Source organism: Zonotrichia albicollis, chromosome 4, assembly GCF_047830755.1.
Source record: "Zonotrichia albicollis isolate bZonAlb1 chromosome 4, bZonAlb1.hap1, whole genome shotgun sequence".
NCBI classification, from domain to species: domain Eukaryota; kingdom Metazoa; phylum Chordata; class Aves; order Passeriformes; family Passerellidae; genus Zonotrichia; species Zonotrichia albicollis.
In genome coordinates, this window is record NC_133822.1 from 17231558 (window position 1) to 17255272 (window position 23715).

The window sequence follows — 23715 nt, forward strand, 5'->3', positions numbered from 1 at the left end:
ATGGTAGTAAAGTCTTGCAAATCCTTATCAAAACGATTTGATTTGATTTGGATCCACAATAGGAAATGCCATCCTTCCCCTTGGTAAGGATGAGCTTACACCCAGCACTGGTGGTTCTTCCCTTGCAGACAGACACTGCTGAACTGGAGCTTGTCCAGCCTCCTGAGGGCCATCTGTTGTATCCTCAAAGGCAGAAGAGTGAGGGGTTGTTTTATCTCCTAACACATCTGTTACCAGATTCTGAAATAAGGCACTGATGCTGACTCATGCCTCAGAGTAAATTACTTTATTCAGTGAACTGTGGCAACAACACAAGTATTTGATGAACACCTGTATCCTGTGAAACATGTTACACTCCCTGAGGCAGGATCCTCCCAGGCCCAGCACAAACTCAGGGCTCACAGCACATGACAAGGTAGGTGTGTGTAAGCAACCCACAGAACAAAAAGAACCTCCTCTGTGAACACAAGATAAAATTATTAACAGCCATAAACCAAGGTAAGCTCTTCAGCACACACAGAGGTGGAACATAAGCCAGATAAAGTGATTCCAGCTTTCAGTTTTCTTCACCCAACTTCATTTTCCTTTACCCAACTTCATTAACTTCCATGTGTTTAGATGAGAAACAGCCAGCAAAGTAACCTCAGTGTACTGGGACAGCTACATAATAACATTACATTTTTTATATATTCATATGTATATATTTCATTTGCCTCTATAGCATGACTCATTCTTTCCACTTCTGTACGAGGTGAAATAGCTCAGAGGTGAAATTTTTCAAGGTTACATCACAGCTCTAGAGCTGCATCCCAAGCTTTTGTACAGTTCACCAATACTTGTGTAAGGCTGCAGTAGAGAACTGAGATCTGATTGTCATAGAAGTCACCCCAGATAATGAACACACTCCAGTACCTTACTGTTTTAGAAAAGAAGAAACAATCCTATTCTGAAGGCAAATAGAGGCAGGTACAACACAAAAGGTCCTGACTGAACAGCATGCTGGCACTGTGGACTTTTCCTACAAAAAAAACAAGAGGCTTGTTCTTTGGGATACCCTGCTTATGGAAATGAACCTGCAGCACTTCTTACAGCCAAAATACTTGGAATTGAAAGCTTTGGGTACCAGTGTGCACACCTCAGAAACAGCTCAGGCTCTCACTCCTTAACAAAACTGCATCAAGGAGTAGCAGCTGATTCCCTTAATCTGCAAAACTGCTTCACCTGAAAAGTGAACATTAAATTTCCCTGTCAACCTCTAACAGCCCCATTCAAACTCAGGTTTGCAACAGCCAGCTGTTGGCCCAGTTCCTGCTGTCACCTGGCCCTGACACCATCCATGCACTACTGGAAGAAAGAACCTTGGCTGGGCTTCTCTGCTGTGTCCTGCTCCTCCTCCTCGGGGTACTCGGTAAGATCCAGGGTCAGGACTTGGCTGAACATGATATCATCGTACTGGGAAGAGGGAGGAGCACATGTAACACACTGCTGGTACTTGAAATAAGCATTTTGTAACTAGGACAAGCAATCATGAGCTGGAGTTCCCCAAAGGATGTTCCCCAAAGCTGTACCTGCACAGCAGGACACACCCAGCACCAACTGTGAGCGACGCTGCAGGTGTGACCCAGCACTTGCACAACCCCCGTGCATTATTTAGCCACAGTTATTGTTACCTCAGGACACACTCCAATCAGTGCATCTGCCTTGCAATAGAACTCTTCCTTCAGGGAAATGACTATCATTTGGAACTGCTCATGTGCCTGTTCTCTAATGAAACTCGAGACCTTTGGAGAGAAACCAAGGATTTCAGTTAGTTCTGGCAACCTGAAGCAATGCTGTGATTAGGGAATGGTGAGGGAAGGACTGAACTGTGCTAGCTGCAGAATTCCATCATGATTGCTAAAATGAGAAATAAACCAGTTTTAAAAGCCAGATATTTTGCATAGTTTTAAGACAACTCCTCAGGTGTGCTGCTTTTTGAAAACATTTGAGAAAACAATGGTTCATTCCAGTGAATAAAGCTATAAAAAGACAGCAGTGACAATGAATAACAATTCTACTTTATATAACTAGAAAGAAAGGTGGAAATCCCTAAAGTTTTTTTTAGAAGTGTGAAAAGTTTGCTACTGGCTGTATAATAATCTTAAATCTTAAAGAACTGAATCTTAGTTCACTGCAGACAGCAGCAAGTTTCTCAATGGTAATGCAACTTAAAGGTACAAAATTTAAGTTATTAACTGGTGAGATTGCAATGTCCCACAATATAAAGTAAATGCTGCATAAAGGAAAACCAATACCTTTTCAATGAGCCCTCTTTCTGCACACTTCTATCTACATGAAATGGAAATTAATTTTTTACTGGAAGAACTGTTAGTAAGTTATGGGAAGAACTCTTGTTAGTAAATTACAAACTTCAGAGTATAGTTCTAACTAGTGAGAGAGGCAAACCCTAAAACTTCCTCAGGGATCTTCATTATAGCCCCACTGCATCCCATCTGCTGCTGCTGAAACACACTGCACCAAGTTAAAACAACCTCAGGGCCTGGGTAACTCCTGTGGACTTGCATCCCAAGGATTATTTAGGGAATTCAGGTTCAGGAACCTCTCACAGTGAGTCAGTAAGCTCCAAGAAGAAATTTAATTCTACCTGGCAGGCACAAGTGGTAGAGATTTCCAGCTGTCTATTCCAGAGGTACCCTCCAAGCAAACTCTGGGGTACTTGGCACATCACAGTTAATGCCATCAGGGGAAAAACCAAAATATTTAGTGCTTAAACAACTGTTTTTGTTTGTTAGGCTCTACCAAGACTGACATTAGCAGTAATGCTAGTAGAAATACTGTTCTGAAAAAGAATGCTTCCACAGGAGAAAATCCAGCCATATGTGGGGAGCTTTAGGATTCCTCCCTACAAAAAATCCCCCTGCTCTGAGTCTCCCCCTCTCTGCTGTTTATGCTCCAACCTCTGTTCTTGCTACAATGAACAATTACTGCCAGAAAGGGAAAGAGAAATTAGGAGAAAGAGAAATTAAGAGGGCAGAAAGGTGTTTTAACGAAGAAAAGTCATGGGACTTTTCTCTCTCATAGACTCATTAGTTCAGCCCTAAATCCAAGCTAAATTAAATCAGATTCAGTCAGGCTAAACAATCTCTGTACCCCAATCCCCTGCAATGGAAGTAGCCATCCTTTTACAGAGGGTACCAGATATTGTCAGTAAAAGAGCAACTTACTTTATCAATGTTTGTGTTGTCCAGTGCAGCATCTATCTCATCCAAAATAAAAAAAGGAGCTGGACGAAAGCTGTAGAACACAAGACACTATTTTGCATTGAGATACCAAAATATTAATCAACATTCTAATTACTTACTTACTCCATAAATAAAGTTGATAGTATTTTGCAATATTATTCTTATATTTATTGTAATGAAAGAATTAGAACAGTTTTTTACCTGTGCACAGCAAACACCAGAGCCAGGGCTGCCACAGTTTTTTCCCCTCCTGACAAGCTGTCCATGGGCATGAAGCGCTTGCCCGGAGCCACACAGTGAAATCCAACCCCTTCCAGATAGGGCTCCTCAGGGTTTTCTGGGCTAAGGAAGGCCTACAAAAAACCATTTAATTATTAATAGTGAGATTTATCCAAGTATTTAGATGGATATTTTTAGGGTTTAAAATATTGCCTGAGGTAGTGAGGAAACAATTGAGTTTGCTTCCCTTTTAGGGAAGCTGTTCATCCATGCTGAGAGCAGCAGTATCCAGTTCCTGGAGAAAATGGTTTTGTCAACAAACCAGGATCCCAGAGGCTCAGTAACAAAACCAGTATGGAAATGGTGCCACTTACTTGTTTTTTCCAGAGTTTCAACTACTGAACAAACTTGATTTTATCACCTTTTATGTAACTGCTTAGATTTTTTACATTATTAAAATGTTAGACTTCAAAAGCAGATATATTTTTTTTGGCCTGGAAGACAGCATATTTGCAAAACTGCCTTTTTTTGGTGAAAGGTTAGCTTACCAGTTTCCTAGCTTTGAGCTGGACAAAGACTGCTCATATTAAAGTCTTTTTCTGTACTTTGTATCTTGGTTCCCAGGGACAAAATTTAAAAGCATTATTTTAAATTAGAATTACCATTTTCCTAACCACTAAAGGTATGATTGGTAACATCTTTGCTAGATGGTTTCTTTTTCTCATTAATAGAAGAGACAATAAAATAATACAGACTCTTCCCCTCTGCACAAGTGGAGACAGGTAAGAGAAATTTCCTTACTTAAACCTCATTTCAAATGTCTCCTCTCAGATCACAGACAGCATGGAAGAAAACCAAACAACCACACAACATTCTGAAGAAAACCACAAAATCTTAAGAGTTCAATCCTTTAAAAATTCCACAGTCTATGGAATTTGACATAACCAAAGCGTTTGGGAGTTCTCTCTTGACTTTTGGTATTAACACAGAACAGTAACAATGATAATTGTGAGACAATTTTTCTACATGTTTCTTAAAAGTTGCAAACATATTATGTCTGTTTATGTTTTCTAAATATTTCAAGTGGGATAGAAGGTGCTTCAAGACCTTGTGCAAAACACTAGCACTGATTTATGATTTTCAGTTGTCTGTACTAATGATTATTATTAGTGTAACCTGATGTGTAAACCAATGTTATTTTTAACTGAAGTACTCAATTACATTTCACACTTGTGTTCTGATAATTTACAAGTCTGCTAAAAGCAGAGTTAAACTAAGCCAAGCTGAATTTTTGCTCCCTGATTACCTCTCTCTGTCTAATGTCAAGCATACTTAGGCTTACTGCCCATTCCTTCCCTGACCCTAAACTTCTGCAGTCTTTATTTCTGTGATTTTCTTCTTAAGGTCTTTGGCAAACAGTGCTACTTTATTCTAGATAACAAAGCATCCAGTATGGCCTTCAAGGCACAGCCCCTGTGCAGACTCACCTGAGCACTGCTGTTCCTGCAGAGCCTCTTGTAGATCCTGTCAATGGCTATGCAGGCATGCTCAAAGCACCTGCTGAACAGCTCATACCTCCTTTTTTTCACCTCTTCAAATTCCTGCTTGCGTATTCTGGCCTCCTTTCTGCTGTTCTCAAAAGCTATGGAAAAAAAAAAGAAAATCACAGGAATTACTCCTTAAGAAGTCTTTGAGCAAATACACAGAACAAATGTATACTGGGTACCTTGAACAGCATCAAAGAAAATGCTTATTGCAGAAAAAGGAACATATCAGTATTGTGTGAGTTTCCTTCCAAATTCCAAATGGAAGACCCACAAACCTGCAAAGTTGTGATGTATTCAATCTGCTCTGTGCCACATTTGTCTGGAGCAAGGAACAATATTCTCCTAATTCCTTCTGGGAAGCAGGCAGCCCTAAGCAGCACCAGCACTGACCTGGTACAGCTCCAGAACCCCTGAAGTTTCTTACATTGTTAATACCTTCAAAACTCTCTGGAGATGATAATCATTTTGCAGAAATGCTCATGTATGAGTTTAGGACAACATACACAATTCCTTCAGTTATGCAAGAAAAATTTAATTTTAACATTAAAGTCAGTACCTCTCAGAAGGTAAAAAACACTTTGTGATGTCATGTGAGGAACAAATATCTTCCCAATCATTCAAACTGTATTTCAAGAAACTACTCAACACTCAAGTGTATGTTAATGAATTGTTGAATATGTAATTTAAAAGATAACTGAGGATAAACACTCAAGCACAAATAAACCCCAAAATGGGCAAAGGCAGCAGGACCAACCCCAAGAAGAGGAATTTTAGTTCAGGTGGAATCACAAAAGTGAGTGACATGAAAGACCCAGTGTTACCGTCTATCGATTCCTGGAACTTGTCCCGAGCTATCAGTAACTTCTCCCCTGCCCTCAGGTTTGGAGCAGCTGTCTTCATTAATGTGACCTCTTTGGCTTTGATTTCTTGCTGCATTTGCTTCACTTGATCCTCTATATCTTTATCAGATTCTAGTTCCTAAAGGAAAAAAAAAAAACCCCAAAAAACAACAGAGCAATCTAATTTGCTTTTAGGCCAAGACATTTCAATACATACAGCAAGCACTCATGGTTCCTGAAACAATCACCCCACTCATGAATAGCTTTAACTTGAAACACAACTGAAAATGCCACCCAGGTCTTATTTCTTGCAATGAATCTACCAGGCCCTCACTCTTCTTCCCCAAGACCTTTAAAAACAGGAAGCCAATTATTTTCTCTCAATTCCCTTTTTAAAATACAACACAGGAGCAGGATTAATGCTTCACTCCTTGATTTTTAAAGAAGAGGTTCTCAGTGAATTCTTTGAGATAAGTTCTACTAATGACAGATTCATCCTCTGTTCTGTGCAGGCAGAAGGTAAAGGAGGAAGGAAAAAAAAATCAAGGTTATATTAAGTCTCTCAGTTCCATTTTTGTGGTTCAGGTAAGCTGTAAGTTAAAGGCAGTTATATGGGAAACTGACCTCTCTAGAAATCCCACACATCAATGCTACGTCATGAGTACAAAACCAGAGCACACATACACATCCCCTTCAGCTTAGCAGTGGTTTTACCAAGTGTCACTTAAAGGCCAGGGTGAAGAACAAAATAAACAACAAATAAAACATCTTTCACAAAAATAAAAATCAGACACTCCATCTCTAATAATTTCAGACAAAAGATTACCTTTAGGTTGGCTTCTAGGGTGCTGTAGTCTATCTGAATTCCCTCTTCCCTTTCATAGATCCCTAATAAAGCCTGGGTTCCTTCTAGTTCAGCTCCTGGCTGTAAGATGAACAACATTCCAGTTCAGAAATACAACAGTTAACTGTGAAACTGTAAAACCAACTCATTAAAAGGTTTTAAAATTAAGAGAGAGAGGTTATGTGGTACAAGATATATGTAATCCATGGCTCTTCCCTTGGCCCAAATGGACTGAACAGTTAAGATCTCATGAGCCTAATTAACACACACACCTTTTAAATGAAGATGAAAACATCTGCCAAGCTCAGCTTGAAGCTATGCTAAAAGCAGCAGCAACCTGTTTATTACATATTCACAACACTGTACATCCTGTAAATCTCCTGACTGGGAAGGTGTAAACTCACCGATACCTCAACCCTTCCAAGGGAAGGCTGTGTAAGCTGAGGCATTCCTTCCACTCAAGAGGATCAAGGAGCTTCAGTTCTGTATAGCACAAGCAGAGAATCTTGTACTGCCTGTCACCTGAATGTCAAACAATGAAACATGTCCTATCTTTCATTATTACACCTCTCTCCCACCACGACTTTTTCTCACAACCAAATCTGTTGCTGGTCTTCTCTATGAGGTTGATTAAGAATCCACACTGTTGTTTCCTTCTGCTCCCCTCCTTGGTTTCCTCTCCTCCTTATTCAGAAACAGTGAGAGCAGAGTTCCCACATCCTTGGATCACTGGCAGTTCCCTCTTTCCCTTCACAGACTGCCCACCCCACCTCCCTGCCTGCATTTTGTCTGCTGCCCAGTTCACACCTATCCTCCACCTCCAGCAAAAATACTTTGCCAAGGAATGGGTTCAACAAGACTCCTTCCAAACTCACACATTTCTTGTAAGTTCTTCAAAACTCACAGTTCATTTCTTTTGTGACAGTGCAGAAAGTTTATTTCTCCTCATGAGAGGTATGTTGGAAAAAGAGGGAAGATGGAGACAAATAAAAAGGGGCAGTCATCAGATAGAAGGAATGTTTCTATGTTAGCCTAGCCCTGATTTCTCTGAGCACCTACATCTATAGAACACAAAAGGAGGATTTTATATACAACATTTATATTATGGATGATAGACCAAATATGATCTTGCACATGCCATATTTATTTACATTTCTGCACTGACCCCTGTGTATCCTCTTACTTATCCTCATACCAATTTTCTTGTACAAGATTTTATATATTTCAAAAGAGTATGTTTCAAGCACAAGCAAAAATACTTGCAAGCAGTATTTCTGTCTACAAAAATAAAATAAATCCTCCTTTTGAATGAAAGAGACCTGATCACATGAATAGAGTGCATTGGTTTGAACATTACTATGTAAGAGAAACAGTCCTGTAAGGAAAGAAAAATTAAATTCATGAGTAAGTGCTCCCCCATCATATCTATCTTCTGTAAACACTTGTAGGTACCTCTACTTCACTGATGTCATCCAGTGATCCAGCCAGTAACTTGATTTTCAAGTCCTGCACCTTGCACTCAAGCAGCAGATTGTGTCCCCTTAATCTCATCTCTTCCAGGGAGGTTTCCAGAGCTGTAGCTTCCCTCTGCAACTTTGTGGCTTCTCTACATGCAAAAAGGCACAAAACAACTCAAAAGTGGAAACAGCACTGCTAATAACATTCACAGAAAAACAGCATGAAAAATACAGCACAGAAAACAGATTCCAAGCACCAAGAGGGCTGTTTCCTCTTCAATAACCCCCACCAAACCAAAGGAAAATGGTATTTCTGCCATCCCCTCCATTCTCCTGAATTACTCCAGAGGGAGCCTCAGTCCCAGTGCATTAAAAGCACATTCAAATACCCATCTTCCCTAATTACAGACTGCCTCTGTCCTGTTCAGCTCTAGTGAACATGCATGGAGATTTGATCCTTTAACAGGTAACCAAGTATCTTTTACCATTACTCTCCCTGAAACAGCCTGGTTTTTTACAACCAATTCCCGTGGTAGCATCAAGTTACCATCAGCAGAAACACTGTTAAAATTATACAAAACATAAATTACAAGGCATAAAGTCATGAGTTAATAGAAAATTCCACAAGTTTACATAACCACACTGTGCCAATGTCATGGGGTTTTTAAACATAGTGATGATCCCTGATTAAGGGACATCAGTAATAAGCAAGCACAACAGAACTGAAGTATAAACTGTCCACAAAGGAGCTGATTTAATATAAAAATAGGAGAAAAAAATTACCTAAGGTTAGTATTAGTTTAAGGTATCCAAAATATGAAAAGTCTGGAAAAATAACAATGGAATTGGAAAATAAAAATATTCCCATTATTAATCAGTACACTGTACAACTCAAACTGAACTGTGAAACTGCAAGGGAATTTCACATGCTGCCAATCAAGCTGTAAGCTACTTCATATTCTCCACAGGGGATGAGAGATCTGTGGTCAGATCACAGTGAGACCAAAGACTTGGCAGATAATAAAAGAATTCTGTATGATTTATGGGATGGCCCTCTTGAAATACTCTCCTGCACACACTGAATTAGAAACACTGTTCAACTAAGGCACACTGTAGATGCAAATCACTATGTCTCTAATAAATATTTCACAAGAAAACAAAAGATAAATCCAAACATGTGATCAGTAAATCCATTCTAAATATTATCCTTTAAATCATCTTCCCAGGAGTAGGAGTTACCTATTAAGAGTTAACATTGTCTTTCTGAACTCTTCAACTTCATTTTGGCTTTTTGCAAGCTCAGCTTTATGAGCACTTAGTTTATCCTTAAGGCGTTGCTGCTCCTCCAAAAGTTCATTCACTTTTTTTAGAAGCTTTTCCTCATCCTGCAGAGAAATATTTAGATTTTTAACCTTCCACTAAGAATCCAGATCTGCAACCTCTACTATACAGAAAGGAGTTAAACCTGTTACATTCAAATGTGCTGGGGAGGGGAGGGTTTCCCCCACTTTGTGGCAGTTTTACACATTTCACATTTTGTTTTTTGTTCAAAGCACAGATCTTCTCCTTCCCTTTTCTGTGAGGGATCACAAATTTGTTTTTTTAACAAGCACCATCAGCACAGTACAGGATAAAGAACATTGTGAAGGAGGAACCCATACATATTACTTCAACTAAAAATCTAAATTGCATTATTTATTTTAGCATTATTTCAAATGTATTAGTGGCTTAAAGATGTAAAGCATCAGAATTGCTTGCTCTTACTCATAAAATCTTTGTTGAATCTGAGCCACATGTTGCTGGTTTTATCTATAGTACTATGTTGCCTCTTCACAGCAACAGAATACACTAACTGAACAAAATATAAGGAATACTGTACAGACAGTAATCCAAAACCTAATTTTTAGTAAGCTTATTTTTAATAATAAATAAGCATTCAAATATGGCAGTTTATTCCAAAGCTAATATGCAATATGCATCTGCATTTGTCTAAGCAATTACAAAGTCAACCCTGAATTAACCCCTTGAAAAATTAATCCACAGCATCAACTACACTTATTCAAAATCAAAGCTGAGAAGAGAGAATGTATTGAATTACAGAGACAGAGAAATTGTTTTTATTATTACCTTCTGTAGCTTGACAATCTCAGCTTCATCTTTATGAATTGTCTCCCTCAACTTGCTGACTGAGTTTGTTAATTTTTGCAGATGATCACGGTTATACTCCAGCTGAATGTTCAGTCGTGTCCTCTGATTTTCAAACTCCAGTCTAGTCAAGGTACAGGATTTAAAATCAATTCTTACAAAGCAGGCTATTAACTGTGACTGGACTCTATTTAGGTGCCATTACTGTATCTTCTATGTGAACACAAAAATCTGCATTACATTGATTCTACTACATCCTGTGAATATATGGGAAATCACAAATACACAGTGATACTGATTAAACAAATACAATATAGATTATAGCCACATCAATATGGAAAGTGACACCTGAACTTCAACCATCAGTTCATTTTAACATTTTCCTTCTAAGATACAAATCTGTGGTGTAGAGACATGTCTGTGAGAGAAACACTAGCTGAGGTTGCCTGGAAAAACTCAAGAACTCGTCTTCCTTACAAGAGTATTTTCCTATGCATCTCACACCCAGTTTTCCTTAAGATTCATTCACACATGAGTGACCCTTCATGCTATTCTCTATCTGGGATAGTGCCATTTTTCAATGTCGGTATTAGAAAACTATTTTAAATTTTCTTTTACAATAGTGCTACCAAAATAGTAAATGTTAGCTTTCAAGTTTGTTGCAAGCTGTCGCTGACTGTGTCTAACAAACCCAAGTCATAGCAATGATCTAACTGATCCTTATCTAACTAATCTACAGCAGTGCCCTAACTAAGTGACAAGGAGCACCTTCTACATTCTCCTATGACTTTGTGTTGTTTCCTGGGAGGGAGTTTCTCCAGCACCAGTGTGCCCAATCTAATACCAACCACTGGTTTACATTTTAGTGACAGATATCACCTTCTCTTATCAATCTCCTCTTGCTGTCTCACATGCTCTTGTTCATACACACGAATATTTTCTATACCAATTTCTTCACAGAACTCACGGAAAACATCATCTTCAACCTTCAAAAACAGACAAGTGGAACAACAAATGATTATACTATTTTGCAACTCACAGATGTAAAATATTCAATCACTTCATGCTACAGGCTAGATTTTTAAGGTACTTCAAGAAAACAGCTGACAACTACTGAGAAGTAATTTGTACTTGAGATTTTCAAATAACATTTTCAGTTCAAATGACAGACATAAGGCATTTGAGATCTACCAAGTGTAACTTCAGTCTAAGCTCTTCTAGACAGCAGCTGGTCATTCTGAAGACAGAAGTCATCACAGTGTAACCAGTTTCCCTGGTTTTGCCTGTTGTTCCCAGGCAGCTGAAGAAGAGAAAGCTAGACAGGACACTAATCAGATACACTAGATTTCTTGGGAGTTATAGTTTAGTTCTTTATTTTAATCCTTTCAAGGGATCCATAAATATTAATTACTGTGCTATGTTTATAGAAAAGTCATAGCAAAAACTCTGCCATGGAATAGCTCATTTCCTAATTATACAGCATAGATTAACAAAAGCATCAGTCAAAATCAATTCTAAATTTTTTTTACAATTTAAGCAGGTGAATACTAGGTACAGTGTATATGGCTGGACTAAAGGAAGAAATAGCAACAGTCCATTCCTATAAATTTCTATTTAAAAGGAAACCCAATGGACTGAGCAAAATTTTAAGAGAACTCTACAGGTCAAAGCCTGGTATTATTTATATTGTTTTAGTACTCAGGATTTTTTAGCCAAGTATCAAATACTACATCAAACCAAGTTTGGAAACTGATGATTGGTTCCAAATGACAGCCTTTATGTTTTTGGTTTTTTTTCAGAACAAGCAAAAGAGAAGTCCCTGTATCTGGAATTCTTACCCAGTGAACCATCAGTGACTTCCTCAGTGTTTGCAGATGACAGACATCTGCACTCCCTCATGCCTGCACCCCCAGCAAGACACAGACCAGGCAGCACTTCTGGCTTGTTCTTACATGTAGAATTCCAGTCATGGATTAATCCCAGACTGACTGATGAGAATGGGTCAGAAGCCAGGAACTAAATTACAGATGTATGATACAGCCTGAGTTACTGCAGAGAGTGGTGAGGAATGTCTCCTTCTCCAACAATATTCATTTACACCAGCATCTAAGTGCTGGGCTCTGCATTTCCCAGATAAAACTGCAGTACCATTTTTCCACAGCTTACACCAGATTTCTTGGTTTGACAAGAGCAGGAAAAAAGGCAGCTTCAAAACACAGGTAGGGATGAGGTGCCTATTTCCCCAAGGTCAATTGCTGCCTACTCCAGCAGAACCCAGCAGGAAACCCCTCTTGGCATCCCATTATGCTTTACTAACATTCCCTTCCCTGAGTGCCTTTAGTCTCTTCATGACAACCCTGCTCTGCAATCTGTCCACTGTCTGTATGAACTGCTCTAGGGACCACTGGCAGATTGGGAAATCACAGGGAAACCAAGGGATGAGATGGCCAAAGTGTCTACATCAGTAAAACTTAAGCTTCTGTAGCCTAATAAACAGCATGAGCTCTCAAAGCTCTGACAGAAGACATTACCTTGTTAATTTTCCTCTGAAACTCTTCTATTTTTTCCTTTCTCTGCACTATTCCTTCATTCAGCATATCATACTGAGCCTCAATATTTACCAGTTCACTTTCCAGTTTTGATTTTTCCTAGATAGAAAGGAAAAAGATAGTAATTTTTCTCAATAGGAAGATCGGCTTTCTAGAAATTAAGGGACAGCTCTAAGTGGCATTTCTTCTCAAATGCCACTTAGTAACTACAATTGCCAATCTGCATGTAACAATTACAGTTTTAACAAGTGGAAAAGCAAAACTAAGTACCTCATCAAGTGCACTTTGACTTAAAGATTTCTGAAGGTTAGTAGATGATAAACCAAGCTTACCAGAAACCCAAGTTTTAAAGCACAATAGAAAAAGCCTCATGTGAAGTACTTTGCAATCTTTGTTTTTTATATTTTATCAATTCCTCAGTTGTAACTGTTGTATGTAAAACTTTAACTGACTTTAAAAAACACTGTAAGGAAGTAGCATTATTTGATCAGGAATTACAGTTAAAACAATACAATTATTAAACATGAAAATGATAAAGATTCCATATTGTACCATGAAGAGATTAGCAAGATGTTTCTTTTTAATGATGTCTAATTCACTCTGTGAATATTTAAGTCGAGTCTGAGTTCCTTGGCACTGAGCACGCAGCTGCTTCAGGTCAGCCTCCTTCCGTCTGATCCTCATCAGATCCTGAAAGTGTTATTGGGAGAAAAACAAAAGATGAACTGTGAAAACTACTTGTTTTTCAGATGTTAAAGGTAGTCCCACTGACCTAGACCTCATTCAAGGTAAAGGCTGAGAGCACAGGTCACATGCAATATTAATATTATAATGGATTTATTTCTCCCAAGAAAGTATCCACTTACAGATTAAATTACAACTCCATCCCTCTTTAAAAAATCCAACTAAAGGTATGACAAATCATTTTACACTGGCAGGTTTTGGGTCATGCCAACATTCCCATGTTTACACAACCATATTGTCATTTTCATTACAAGTCTTCAGGTACTCTTAATGTTTTCCAGGAGGGAGCTTGGACCAACAGTGTTGTCCTGTATTTCTGCCTGTGAGCTGAGAAGCACAGCTAAGAACTGAGATGCAGAGTTCATTATTAACTAGTAGAGGATGAACAGCTAATTATGTCCTGTCTTTATCTTCTAGAAGCAGTGAAAATTACACTTTTAGAAAATCACCTTCCCAGAGGTGAATTAAGTTAGACACAGCATGACTTCTGCAGTTAATTAAGAGACCTACCTTTAACTCAGTAATCAAGCTATCTCTTCTTTCTTTCATTTTATTCATTTCTTTCTCATCCCAACATCTAGCTTTAAATCTTAAATCACTTGATCCTCCAGAAATCACTCCAGATTTCAAAAATAAAGTTCCATCAAGAGACACTGTCTGGAATAAAATAAGTTATATCCAAATAAATCTGAAAAAACCCCATCCAAAGCATCCCATGCACTAGTGCCCAAGATATGGCGGTAAAACAAGTAACAACCACATTTAAGTTGGACTCAAATTTTTCTTTTCTCTTCCAAACCTGCTAACATGAGGCATTTGAAGCAAATAGAAGTCTGTTCCTTCTTAGGAGTAATCACATTTTGGTACTATTACAGCTGATCAGAACATACAATTTCATTTTATCATTTCCTTGCATATAGCCCCTTGTGTATACACTTGCACTTAAAAAGTGTAGAACAGACACCTTTTAAACTTGGTAGAACAGACCAAGCAACATGGTAACAGAATAAAGGCAAACAGCTTGTGAAATGTACATTTTTGTAAAGAACATGGGGGTTTGTGACTTTATTTCAAGTAAAAATAACTTCACACTCACCTTCAACTTAAAACTCTCTTAATCAAAATTTTAGAAGGTTTATAAAGTGAATAAAATACTGTCTGCAGCAATAGAGACAGGAATACGAAGAAAGAACTGCAGAAAGTGACAGAGAAGCTTGGAGCCCTTAACATAACCCATATCTACAACGAAGATATTCTGGCAGATATTTTAAAGTATTTTATAAGATAAAGTCTGTGGTTTTAAATCAGACAGTTTAAGAAGCATAATTATCCATTCCTCCTACTCCTCATAACAAGGACTATACCAAGACCTGTATTTGGACACTAACTATCATTTCATTTGCCTCCTTTTTCCAGAAAACCACTTCAACTTACTATCAGAGGCAAAACCAGCCATGTCAAGTATCTAGTGATTTGTTTCTGTGGGATTAAAGTACCAGCTCTGTGTTTATCTGCAATACTCCAGCATGTTTACAGAAGAATTATTTAATGGCATCAAACACATAACTGCAATGAAAAATGTATGCAATAAACTTTGGCTTCTCACTTTCAGCCTCACTGGTCCATCAAATGCAATATGTTTTGCTTCCTTAATGGTTTCACAGATCAAGGCATTCCCACTCACAAACTGAATCACTTTTTTCAGTGGAGCAAATTGGGTTTGTACAACATCCACCATCATTTTAGCTTCTTTTATCTCCCTTAGCTTCTCGTTAATTGGTTTAACCTGTAAGGCAAACAAGCAGTGTTGTTAAATGTTGTTAAAGCAAAGCATGTCCAAATCTGAGTAGTCTGGGGACAGAATGTACAGATCAACACAACAAGGAGCTCAATCACTGCAAGACTAAAAACAAACCTGAGGTTTATTTTCTCTGTGCACCACTGTCCTTCAATCTGCATAACCTATTGCATTACTATTTATGATGGCATTAAGATATAATTGTATAACCTGTGCATCAAATCAAAGGAAACCAATGCATGGAGAATAAACAAGACAGCTCAAGATGAGCCAGCATCAAGATTTAAAAGTGTAGGAGCTTGCTGATGACAGGAGAAAGAAAAACATACTTACATCAAGGTAATCCAAAGCAAGAAAAGTTTCAGGCTCAGCTCGTTCCTGTTTCAGGAACCGAATGCAATCTCTTGCTATTTTTTCAGTGGCAACAACAATAGCAGTCATGTATTTGCTGAACACCTTGGTAACAGCAAGCTGGTATTTTTTATGAATAGGATGACACAGGTCAAGCAATCTTCCAAACTGAAGATTAAAATACAGAGAAATATTAGTTAATATTAATGCTATACACTCAAGCAAGAACAAAAGTTAAAAAGATATTCCAGACTGTCCAATTTACTCAGTCTGTTGCAGAACTTTTAGGTCTTAACTCTAAAATAAAGCACTAAAATGAGGCCATTCCATTACCACAGAATCTGGATAGAGCCTTTTTAGACTTTCCAGGATCTCTGCTCTCATCTGCTCACGCCTCCCTTCATGGTAATCAATCTTGGCATTCTGCAGCTCACCAACGATTTTGTTCAAGTCTTCGTTCACTTCAGCCATTCGGATTGTTGCATTCTCAATTTCCTTAGCTAGTGCTTCCTCCTGCTGCTTTTTTTCTGTTAGTGATCCACTTTGAACAGAAGCAAAAATAAAAAACAATTCACAATTTCATTTATACACACTTTCAGTATAAATGAAGGTCATTCTGCAGTCACCTAACTTCACAAGCAGTAAATATCAGGCAGAAGACAAGACCCAGGAGGCAAGAACCGAGTTGTGCCAACACACAATGTAAATATTAATGTTTTCTAAGAGCAGCACAACTACAAAATTCTCCTGTTTTCTTGCTCAGAATTTGTCCAATAATAGCCCCATATCCACAGTAACATAACTTGTGAGAAATTAGAATTATAGAACTGATTGAAACAAAATATGGATTAGTCATCATACTTCCTACTTTATTTTGACAGCCAAAGTGACTGAAATATTAAGTAAAATTAATAAAATTCTAGTTCTTATTAAAATTTCAAAGAAAATAATTAAAAGGAAGTAGAAACCTGCTATGTTTTGAAAATGATTAATACCCAAGAAATCCAGTTAGCTTTTGTTTTTTTTACACATACATGCATACTTTAGCATATTCTTCCAACTTCTCTATGCGTTTTTCATGCTCTTCTACCTGTTCCACAGTCTGTTTAATGGTTTCCTATGCAGTCACAAATAGAATGTGTTAAAAATAAATCAGAGCAAAATGACAGTTTTAAGTTTTTAAGATACAGGTCTACATTAAGAACAAGTACTGAGATAGATCTTTTCTTCTTTATTGCTATTTCATGGTGAAGTGACAGCACCTCTTTTGCAACAGTAGGTCCCATGCTACACCTGAACGAATAATATAGGGAAATTATTATACCAAGGCCATTATGGGATTTTCCATGTTCAGCTACAATTTAGGGAAAACCTATTCAGCACAGAGAATCATGACACCACCAACAACAAAAAAAAAAAACTTTAAACAAAGCACCAGGAAATTATAGGTGTTGAAACAAAGAGGTGTTACTCTTGTCCCTACATCAATAGCTTTTTCCAAAAAAGTTGAAACAGTTTCTAAACTGACACAAAACATTGCAGTAAAAAAAACCCACCAATGGTAAAAAAATAATTTTCAATTACTCAAATTTATTAAAAACACATTAACTGAAGCAAGTAGAGAGGAAAAAAAAAATACTGCTACCTATAACAGTTTATTAAACCTTAATTTAATCCCTGGACTTTTTTTTAAATAGTTCTAAGGATGAAGAGTTAACTTGCACCCACTACATTGTTTGCATATATATATTTCATGCACTCTTAAGTAACTGTTACTCCTTTCTCAACAACACAAAGGGACTTGCTAGATTAAGAAGCACAGGCAATGGAATTTATTATTATTATTATCCACAGGCAATGGAATTTATTTCACTTCTAAATACCAACTACATTTTTCTGGGAACTAGTAATTAGAAAAGAAATTGTAATTTATGAAGAAAAAATGGATGTACAAATATTAGCTTAGCTATTATGGTAAGAATAACTTTATATCCTCATAAACATGGAGCAAAATCCAGACATTTCCATAGAAACAAGCTTATATGTTCAAGAATGAGGTATTTGGAGCTCTAGCACTCACAAAGCCTCATATGTACCTCCAACGTACCTCTCTTCTGCTGAGGATTTGATTACATCAAAGCATTGAACATGTTTATATACAGTTATACCAGAGAGACATTTTTCTCCTAAAAACCTAATTCTAGTTTGACACAGATACCTCAATTTCATTTTTCTTCCTGCGATTAAGTTTCAGCCTTTCTTGATCTCCTTTATCTTCCCAACGAAGCTTTTCCAGCTGCTGGGCCAGTGTAGCTACTTTCTTTCTTGCCACTTCCTTTAGCTCTTTGTATCGCTCTAACTGCACAAAAAGAAACAAAAAAAAAAATCCATTCCTTGGAAAGTGAGAAAACTCATGTTGTTACAGTTCTAATTAACTTTACCTACCTAAATTTTAGGGAAACTACCCAATTCTCCAGAAGACTCTTCTAGCTCCTGATTGAATTATAACAACCTGAATTTTTTTACATTAAGCTTCAATCCAAAGCTTACACCTAACAGTTCTCACCTATTCTTTTTTTAATCCTTTTTTATTACTCTTATTGTTCAGGGAAGCTGATAGTACTTCCCATTCAATCTGAAGATTTACACTATGTTTTTGCTTGGCCCAAAATTAGTGCAGTATTTTTGGTGTTTCATGTTATTAAATAATTTCATATAGTAAGTGGAATACAAATATTTTAAACAAATTTGCTAAGTGATGACTAACTGACCAAATGCCTCTCAAGTGCAGTGCAGAAAGATTCACAAACTAAAGTAGCAACCATGCAGGTTCTCCATTAATTGATGAGAAATTATTTTAAAGAGGAGACAGTGGAAAAAAGCTATCATGTAGTTTTACAAACATTTGTGGCCACGTGGTTGCAGAGACAGCTTCTTTCCAAGTGAATTTACTATCAAGGGATGTAGCCCTTTCCTTTTCAAAGGAGATGTTATGTCTACTACCAATTCTTCCTTGGTTTTCCCAAATTGATACCTCAGATGAAAAGCCAGTTCTCAGAAATCGCTCACCCTGGGACCCTGACAAACATTTTCTGTCCTACCCTCCCACAGTGTACCATGTGTTTAAATAAAACTTAGAATTTTGGTTTTGTTTAAGTTCAAGGGCAAAAAGACCACTAAAAATCACAGGTCATTGGTGAAATAACAGTTTCTGTGTAATCAGGAGTATTTTTGGACTTCCAGGTTTACCTGACTTTCCCCCAGCTCAATATCTTCTGCTCTCTCCATTCTCTCTTCTTCAGTTTTCTCCTCAAATGCTCTCCATGCCTTCTCAATATCACTCAATTCCATCTCCAGCTCTTTTATGTTCTGCTTTTCTTTATCACAGGCTTTCTCCTTGTCCCTCAGAGATCTTTTAGACATTTCTACTTTCTTGATTTGGTAGGATGTGTTTTCCTTTGCCTTTATATAGAGGGGTCTCTGCTGAATCAGTGATGCCTCCAGAGTCCTAAAAAACAAAACCAGAAACAAGCCCAAAACAACCAACCCCAACAAGACACAGCCAAAAGTGCAAAGCCACAGGAAAAGGGGAGAGAGGGAAGACAGAAAAGACACTCCCTCCCCAGTGCTGACCACATATATAATCAGTTTTAAACTGTAAGGGTAGGGTTTACACTGTGGGTATGCCCACAGAGGATTTTTTTTTTTTAATATCCAGTGAAAACAGTAATTTAGAAAGTGAAAAATAACCTCCTAAAATTTAATGGCAAACAAGTGTTTATATAATGAAAAATATAACTAGGCATGGTACAGGAGGTAAAAAATCATTTCTGGATTTTACTTCAGTGAATTGCTAGGAACTGACTTCCACAGCATGGACTATCAACCACATTTTCACCAGGAAACGCACACCTGCCAAGGAATTCCCAGTGCAGACAATGCTCTATTCAACTATCACAGAATCTGATTGGAAAACCTACTTCATTTCTTTTTCCATATGCTGTTGGTCCCTGTTTAGTATCCCAAACATTTTTTTCTTGACTTTAAATGAATCTTCTGCTGTAGAAAGAGCCTGTTTCTTGATATAAGCCTCCATATTCTTTTCATCCAAATTGTTTTTCAGAAAGCTAATTTGTTTTCCATTGTGATAAAGCTGAAAAAGCTGCAGCTGTATCCTTTCTTCATCCAGTTCCTTGATTAACATCTGGTAATGCTCTGCCTACCAACATTAAAATTTAATTTATAGTTTATAAAAACTGTTTTCTATCATTAGCAGTCTAATTTCAAGTGATGAAATTGATGGTGTACAAGTAGCTCTAATTCCAGTAAGGGTCACTAATCATAAAACTCAAATATTGAAGTCAACTTTAATTAATTATACTGGCAAGCCTCTACCTTCTTTTATTTAGATTACATGTATCCCTCTACCTTTTCAAAGGATAAATAAATTATTATACAATATGCCATACTGAAAAAAACTACTAGACTAAAAACAAAATAAGTGTGTGGGTTTGTTTTGTCGGGTTTTTTTGTGCTTTTTTAAACACTTGAAGTTCACAAGAGATGCAAAATCTGGCACCTTAACATGAAAAAACTGATTAACTTTAAGCTACCTCCTCTTTTTCTATCCTTGCTTGTTTGCGTTCTGCTGCCACACTTTTTTTCTTGTTATAATTAAACTGTGCATCCTCTTCTGCTTGCTGCATTTTCTTCTTTTTTTGTTCATAGTCTTCAGCATATTCCCATGAATTACTAATTTGTTCAAAAAGTTGAGTTCTTTCCTTTGGCTTCTTCATGGCAATTGACTCTACTGTTCCCTAAACCAAAATTGAAAATAAATAAATTATGCAGCACCATAGATCACTGTGATGCTTTATGAATTTAGAAGCATATATTATAGATTGACTTTTGTATTTATTTATGGTCAACACAGATGGTGGAAATGCATTTAGATTCAAGCCCAAGGAAAAATTTCATGTCAAAATGAGGATCACCTAGCCAGCCACTCAGATTTCTATAAAAGGGGAAAATCTATTCTTCCTTAGGAATTTTTGTCAGCAATTCTAAGTAACATGATTTTGTGAAATGTATTATTCATCAAAAGCTTAAGGCCTATGTCATTAAATTCTTGACAATTGATAGTTGAATAGAATTTTTAACCCCTCAAAAAGAAATCCTTTACATTTTCATGCATCTTTACTAACAGGAGTATTTTAAGACAAAATTACTTTTTCCTAGCACTCCTGCAATTAAATACACTAAGCATTTATACCATACTTTTCTATATATTGTAAATAACAGAAGCACTCAACTTCTTCCAGATTAGCTTCTTTCTTACTAGTGTATGCATTTATATACCAATCCCATAAAGTGTATTTTGTAGTTTTGTACTTCTTGGTAAAGTTAATAAAAAGTATGTTGCCTTGTAGTGGCTAAGGGTGCTCTCATTTCTAGACAATATTTAACTGTGTATTCAATGAAATAACCTAAGAATGTTCTGTTTTCTTTTGAAAGTACCTTGAATGCTCACCTGAAAAATAAGGCAGTTCCTGGCCTTGACAAGAATGCCTACTTTTTCTAGCTCAGATATGTAAGCAGATCGGCTGACAGACTTGTCATTGAAAAGAAACTCAGAACAACTACCTAAAGGAGGAAAGGAAAAAAAAAAAAAATCACTGCTGAAAATGGCTACAACAAAAAAAACCCACTGGAAAATACTTAAACTAGTGGAATAATTTAACTGAGTAATTTCCTCAAAGAACACAGTAGATTTCAATTACTCCTTTATTCCTTTCAGTAATTTATTTTTTTCTGTTTAAAAAAATCTAGTTTCGCATTTTAGTACTTTCTAAAGGAACTGACACCTGCAGCAAGGTGTCAGACCGTATTTCTTAGAGCCTACATCACCCAAAGAAATATCTAGAGATGGATACTGAGCAAAGAACTTGCTCAATTTTTTTAACTAATTAAATCTATTTTTTCATTTATATCACCATCTGAAGGACTATACTAATCTGCCCAACTATGAACTAATATTGGGCATCTGAAATTCTAACTTGGGTATTTTAGGTCTTCATTTCTTTATATATCACACAATAGACAGTACCTGCAGCAGAATCTAGAACCTACCACGGATAACTCTTGAAAATGTTTTTTCTTCCCCATCTTCCTCACAATACACAATCTTCACGCTGGCTGTAGAAGAAACAGGTTTTCCAACGTGTGCTCCATGAATCAGTTCTCGAACACTTTTAACTCGCAAGTTTGATGTTTTTTCACACATCACAAAGCTAACAGCATCCATTATGTTCGATTTTCCTTAAAAATTAAAAAAAAAAATGCAGACATTTTTGACAGGACATAAATGGAAGCATTTTATTAAGAATGAAAGAATCTGGGGAATCACCAAATTCTTTAGAAAATGCTATTGCTAATTATGTATTTTTTATTCTTTTAGGAGGAAATTCTCTCTGAGGGTAGTGGTACAAGTTGCTCAAAGAAACTGTGGATGCCCCACTCCTGGAAGTCCTCAAGGCCAAGTTGGATGGGACTTGGAACAACCTGGTATAGTGGAAAGCATGATGGAGGACTGGAACCAGATGAGCTATGGGGTCTCTCCCCACTGAAACCATTCTATGATTTTGTGATTTTATCGAGGAAAAGCTGTTGCACATAATAAACATTTTTAAGAGGTAACACACTGACAGCAGAAAATAAGCCTATCTGGCATTATAATAACCTGAATTTTTTGACACTAAGTTTCAATCCAAAGCTTACACCTAACAGTTCTCACCTACAGTCTTTTTTTATCCTTTTGTATTACTCTTATTATTCAGGGAAGCTTATAGCACCTCCCATTCAACCTGCAGATTAACACTTATGTTTTTGCCCAAAATTAGTGCAGTATTTTCAGCATTCTCATGTTAGTAAAAAAATTTATATATAAAAGAATTTAAAATATAAATATTTTAAACAAATCTCTAAGCGATGACTAACTGACCAAATGCTTCTAAAAGGCAGCATAGGAATAGTCACAAACTAAGGTAATCAATGGAGGCTCTCCATTAATTGATCAGAAATTATTTTAAAGAGGAGAAAGTGGAAAACAGCTATCATGTAGTTTTACAAACATTTGTGGCCATATGTCTGCAAAGACAGCTTCTTTGCAAGGGAATTAACTATCAAGGGATTATCCCTTTCCTTCTCAAAGGAGCTACCCCAGTTACAGACCCAGACAAGATACTATGTATACTACCCGTTTAACTCTAATTATATTGCTATTTTTATAACCATTTTATTACTATTAAACTTTTAAAACTTTAGAAACAAGTGACTGGCGTTTTTCACAAGAAGTTCCAGCACCCTGGGATCACGACACGGTGCTGCTGCCCCTTCAGAGCCTCGCCGGTGTCAGCCCTGCTTCACCACAGCCGCCATTTTGCAGAGCCACCTTCCCCTTCCTGGAGGAAGCGCAGCACAACCCACAAACTCCCAAGAAGAAGGTTTCCACTCGTACAGCCCGGAGTACTAAAATAAAACCATATTTATTTGATTTTTGTAAGCTGAGATGGCCAAGACAAGGTGTGCTGTTTGCAAAATAGGCTTTCTGCTTCAGCTGGAAAGCACCAAGTCAACACGAACTTTTCTCCCCCGCAGCCTGCTCCTGCCCTTCCATCCTGAAGAAAACCTACACTTTCAGCTAAAAATTACACAGCAGGTGCTTCCTAGGCTTCATTTATACTGCCCACCTTCAGGTACACCTGAGGAGATTTTCAGCAAGTCCGTGAGGCTAAATTCCACCAAACTGAGCCCTCAATGTTGGCAGCTCATGGAGCAGCTGCCCCCTACCCACCCACAATACCTGATCCATTGGGCCCGATGATGCAGTTGAACCTCATGAAGGGCCCGATAACCTGCTGGCCCCTCCATGACTTGAAGTCCTTCACCACCAGCAGCTTCAGGTAACCCATCCCCGCGGGG

General features: G+C 37.5%; 1 protein-coding gene across 1 annotated transcript; it reads right to left on the reverse strand.

Moving 5' to 3' along the window:
- Positions 1-247: 247 nt before the first annotated feature.
- SMC1B (structural maintenance of chromosomes 1B) lies at positions 248-23705 on the reverse strand. Its single transcript, XM_074538966.1, has 25 exons — positions 23597-23705; positions 21861-22053; positions 21266-21374; positions 20349-20552; positions 19716-19954; positions 18985-19243; positions 17954-18094; positions 16770-16852; positions 16069-16276; positions 15718-15903; positions 15193-15372; positions 14097-14243; positions 13395-13532; positions 12825-12941; positions 11173-11279; positions 10276-10417; positions 9388-9533; positions 8144-8297; positions 6674-6772; positions 5830-5986; positions 4949-5103; positions 3444-3595; positions 3225-3294; positions 1671-1781; positions 248-1452 (listed from the first exon to the last, which is right to left on the reverse strand). The coding sequence occupies exons 1-25, from the start codon at positions 23703-23705 to the stop codon at positions 1342-1344; spliced, it is 3717 nt and encodes a 1238-aa protein (XP_074395067.1). The 3' UTR covers positions 248-1341.
- Between the last annotated feature and the right edge of the window lie 10 nt (positions 23706-23715).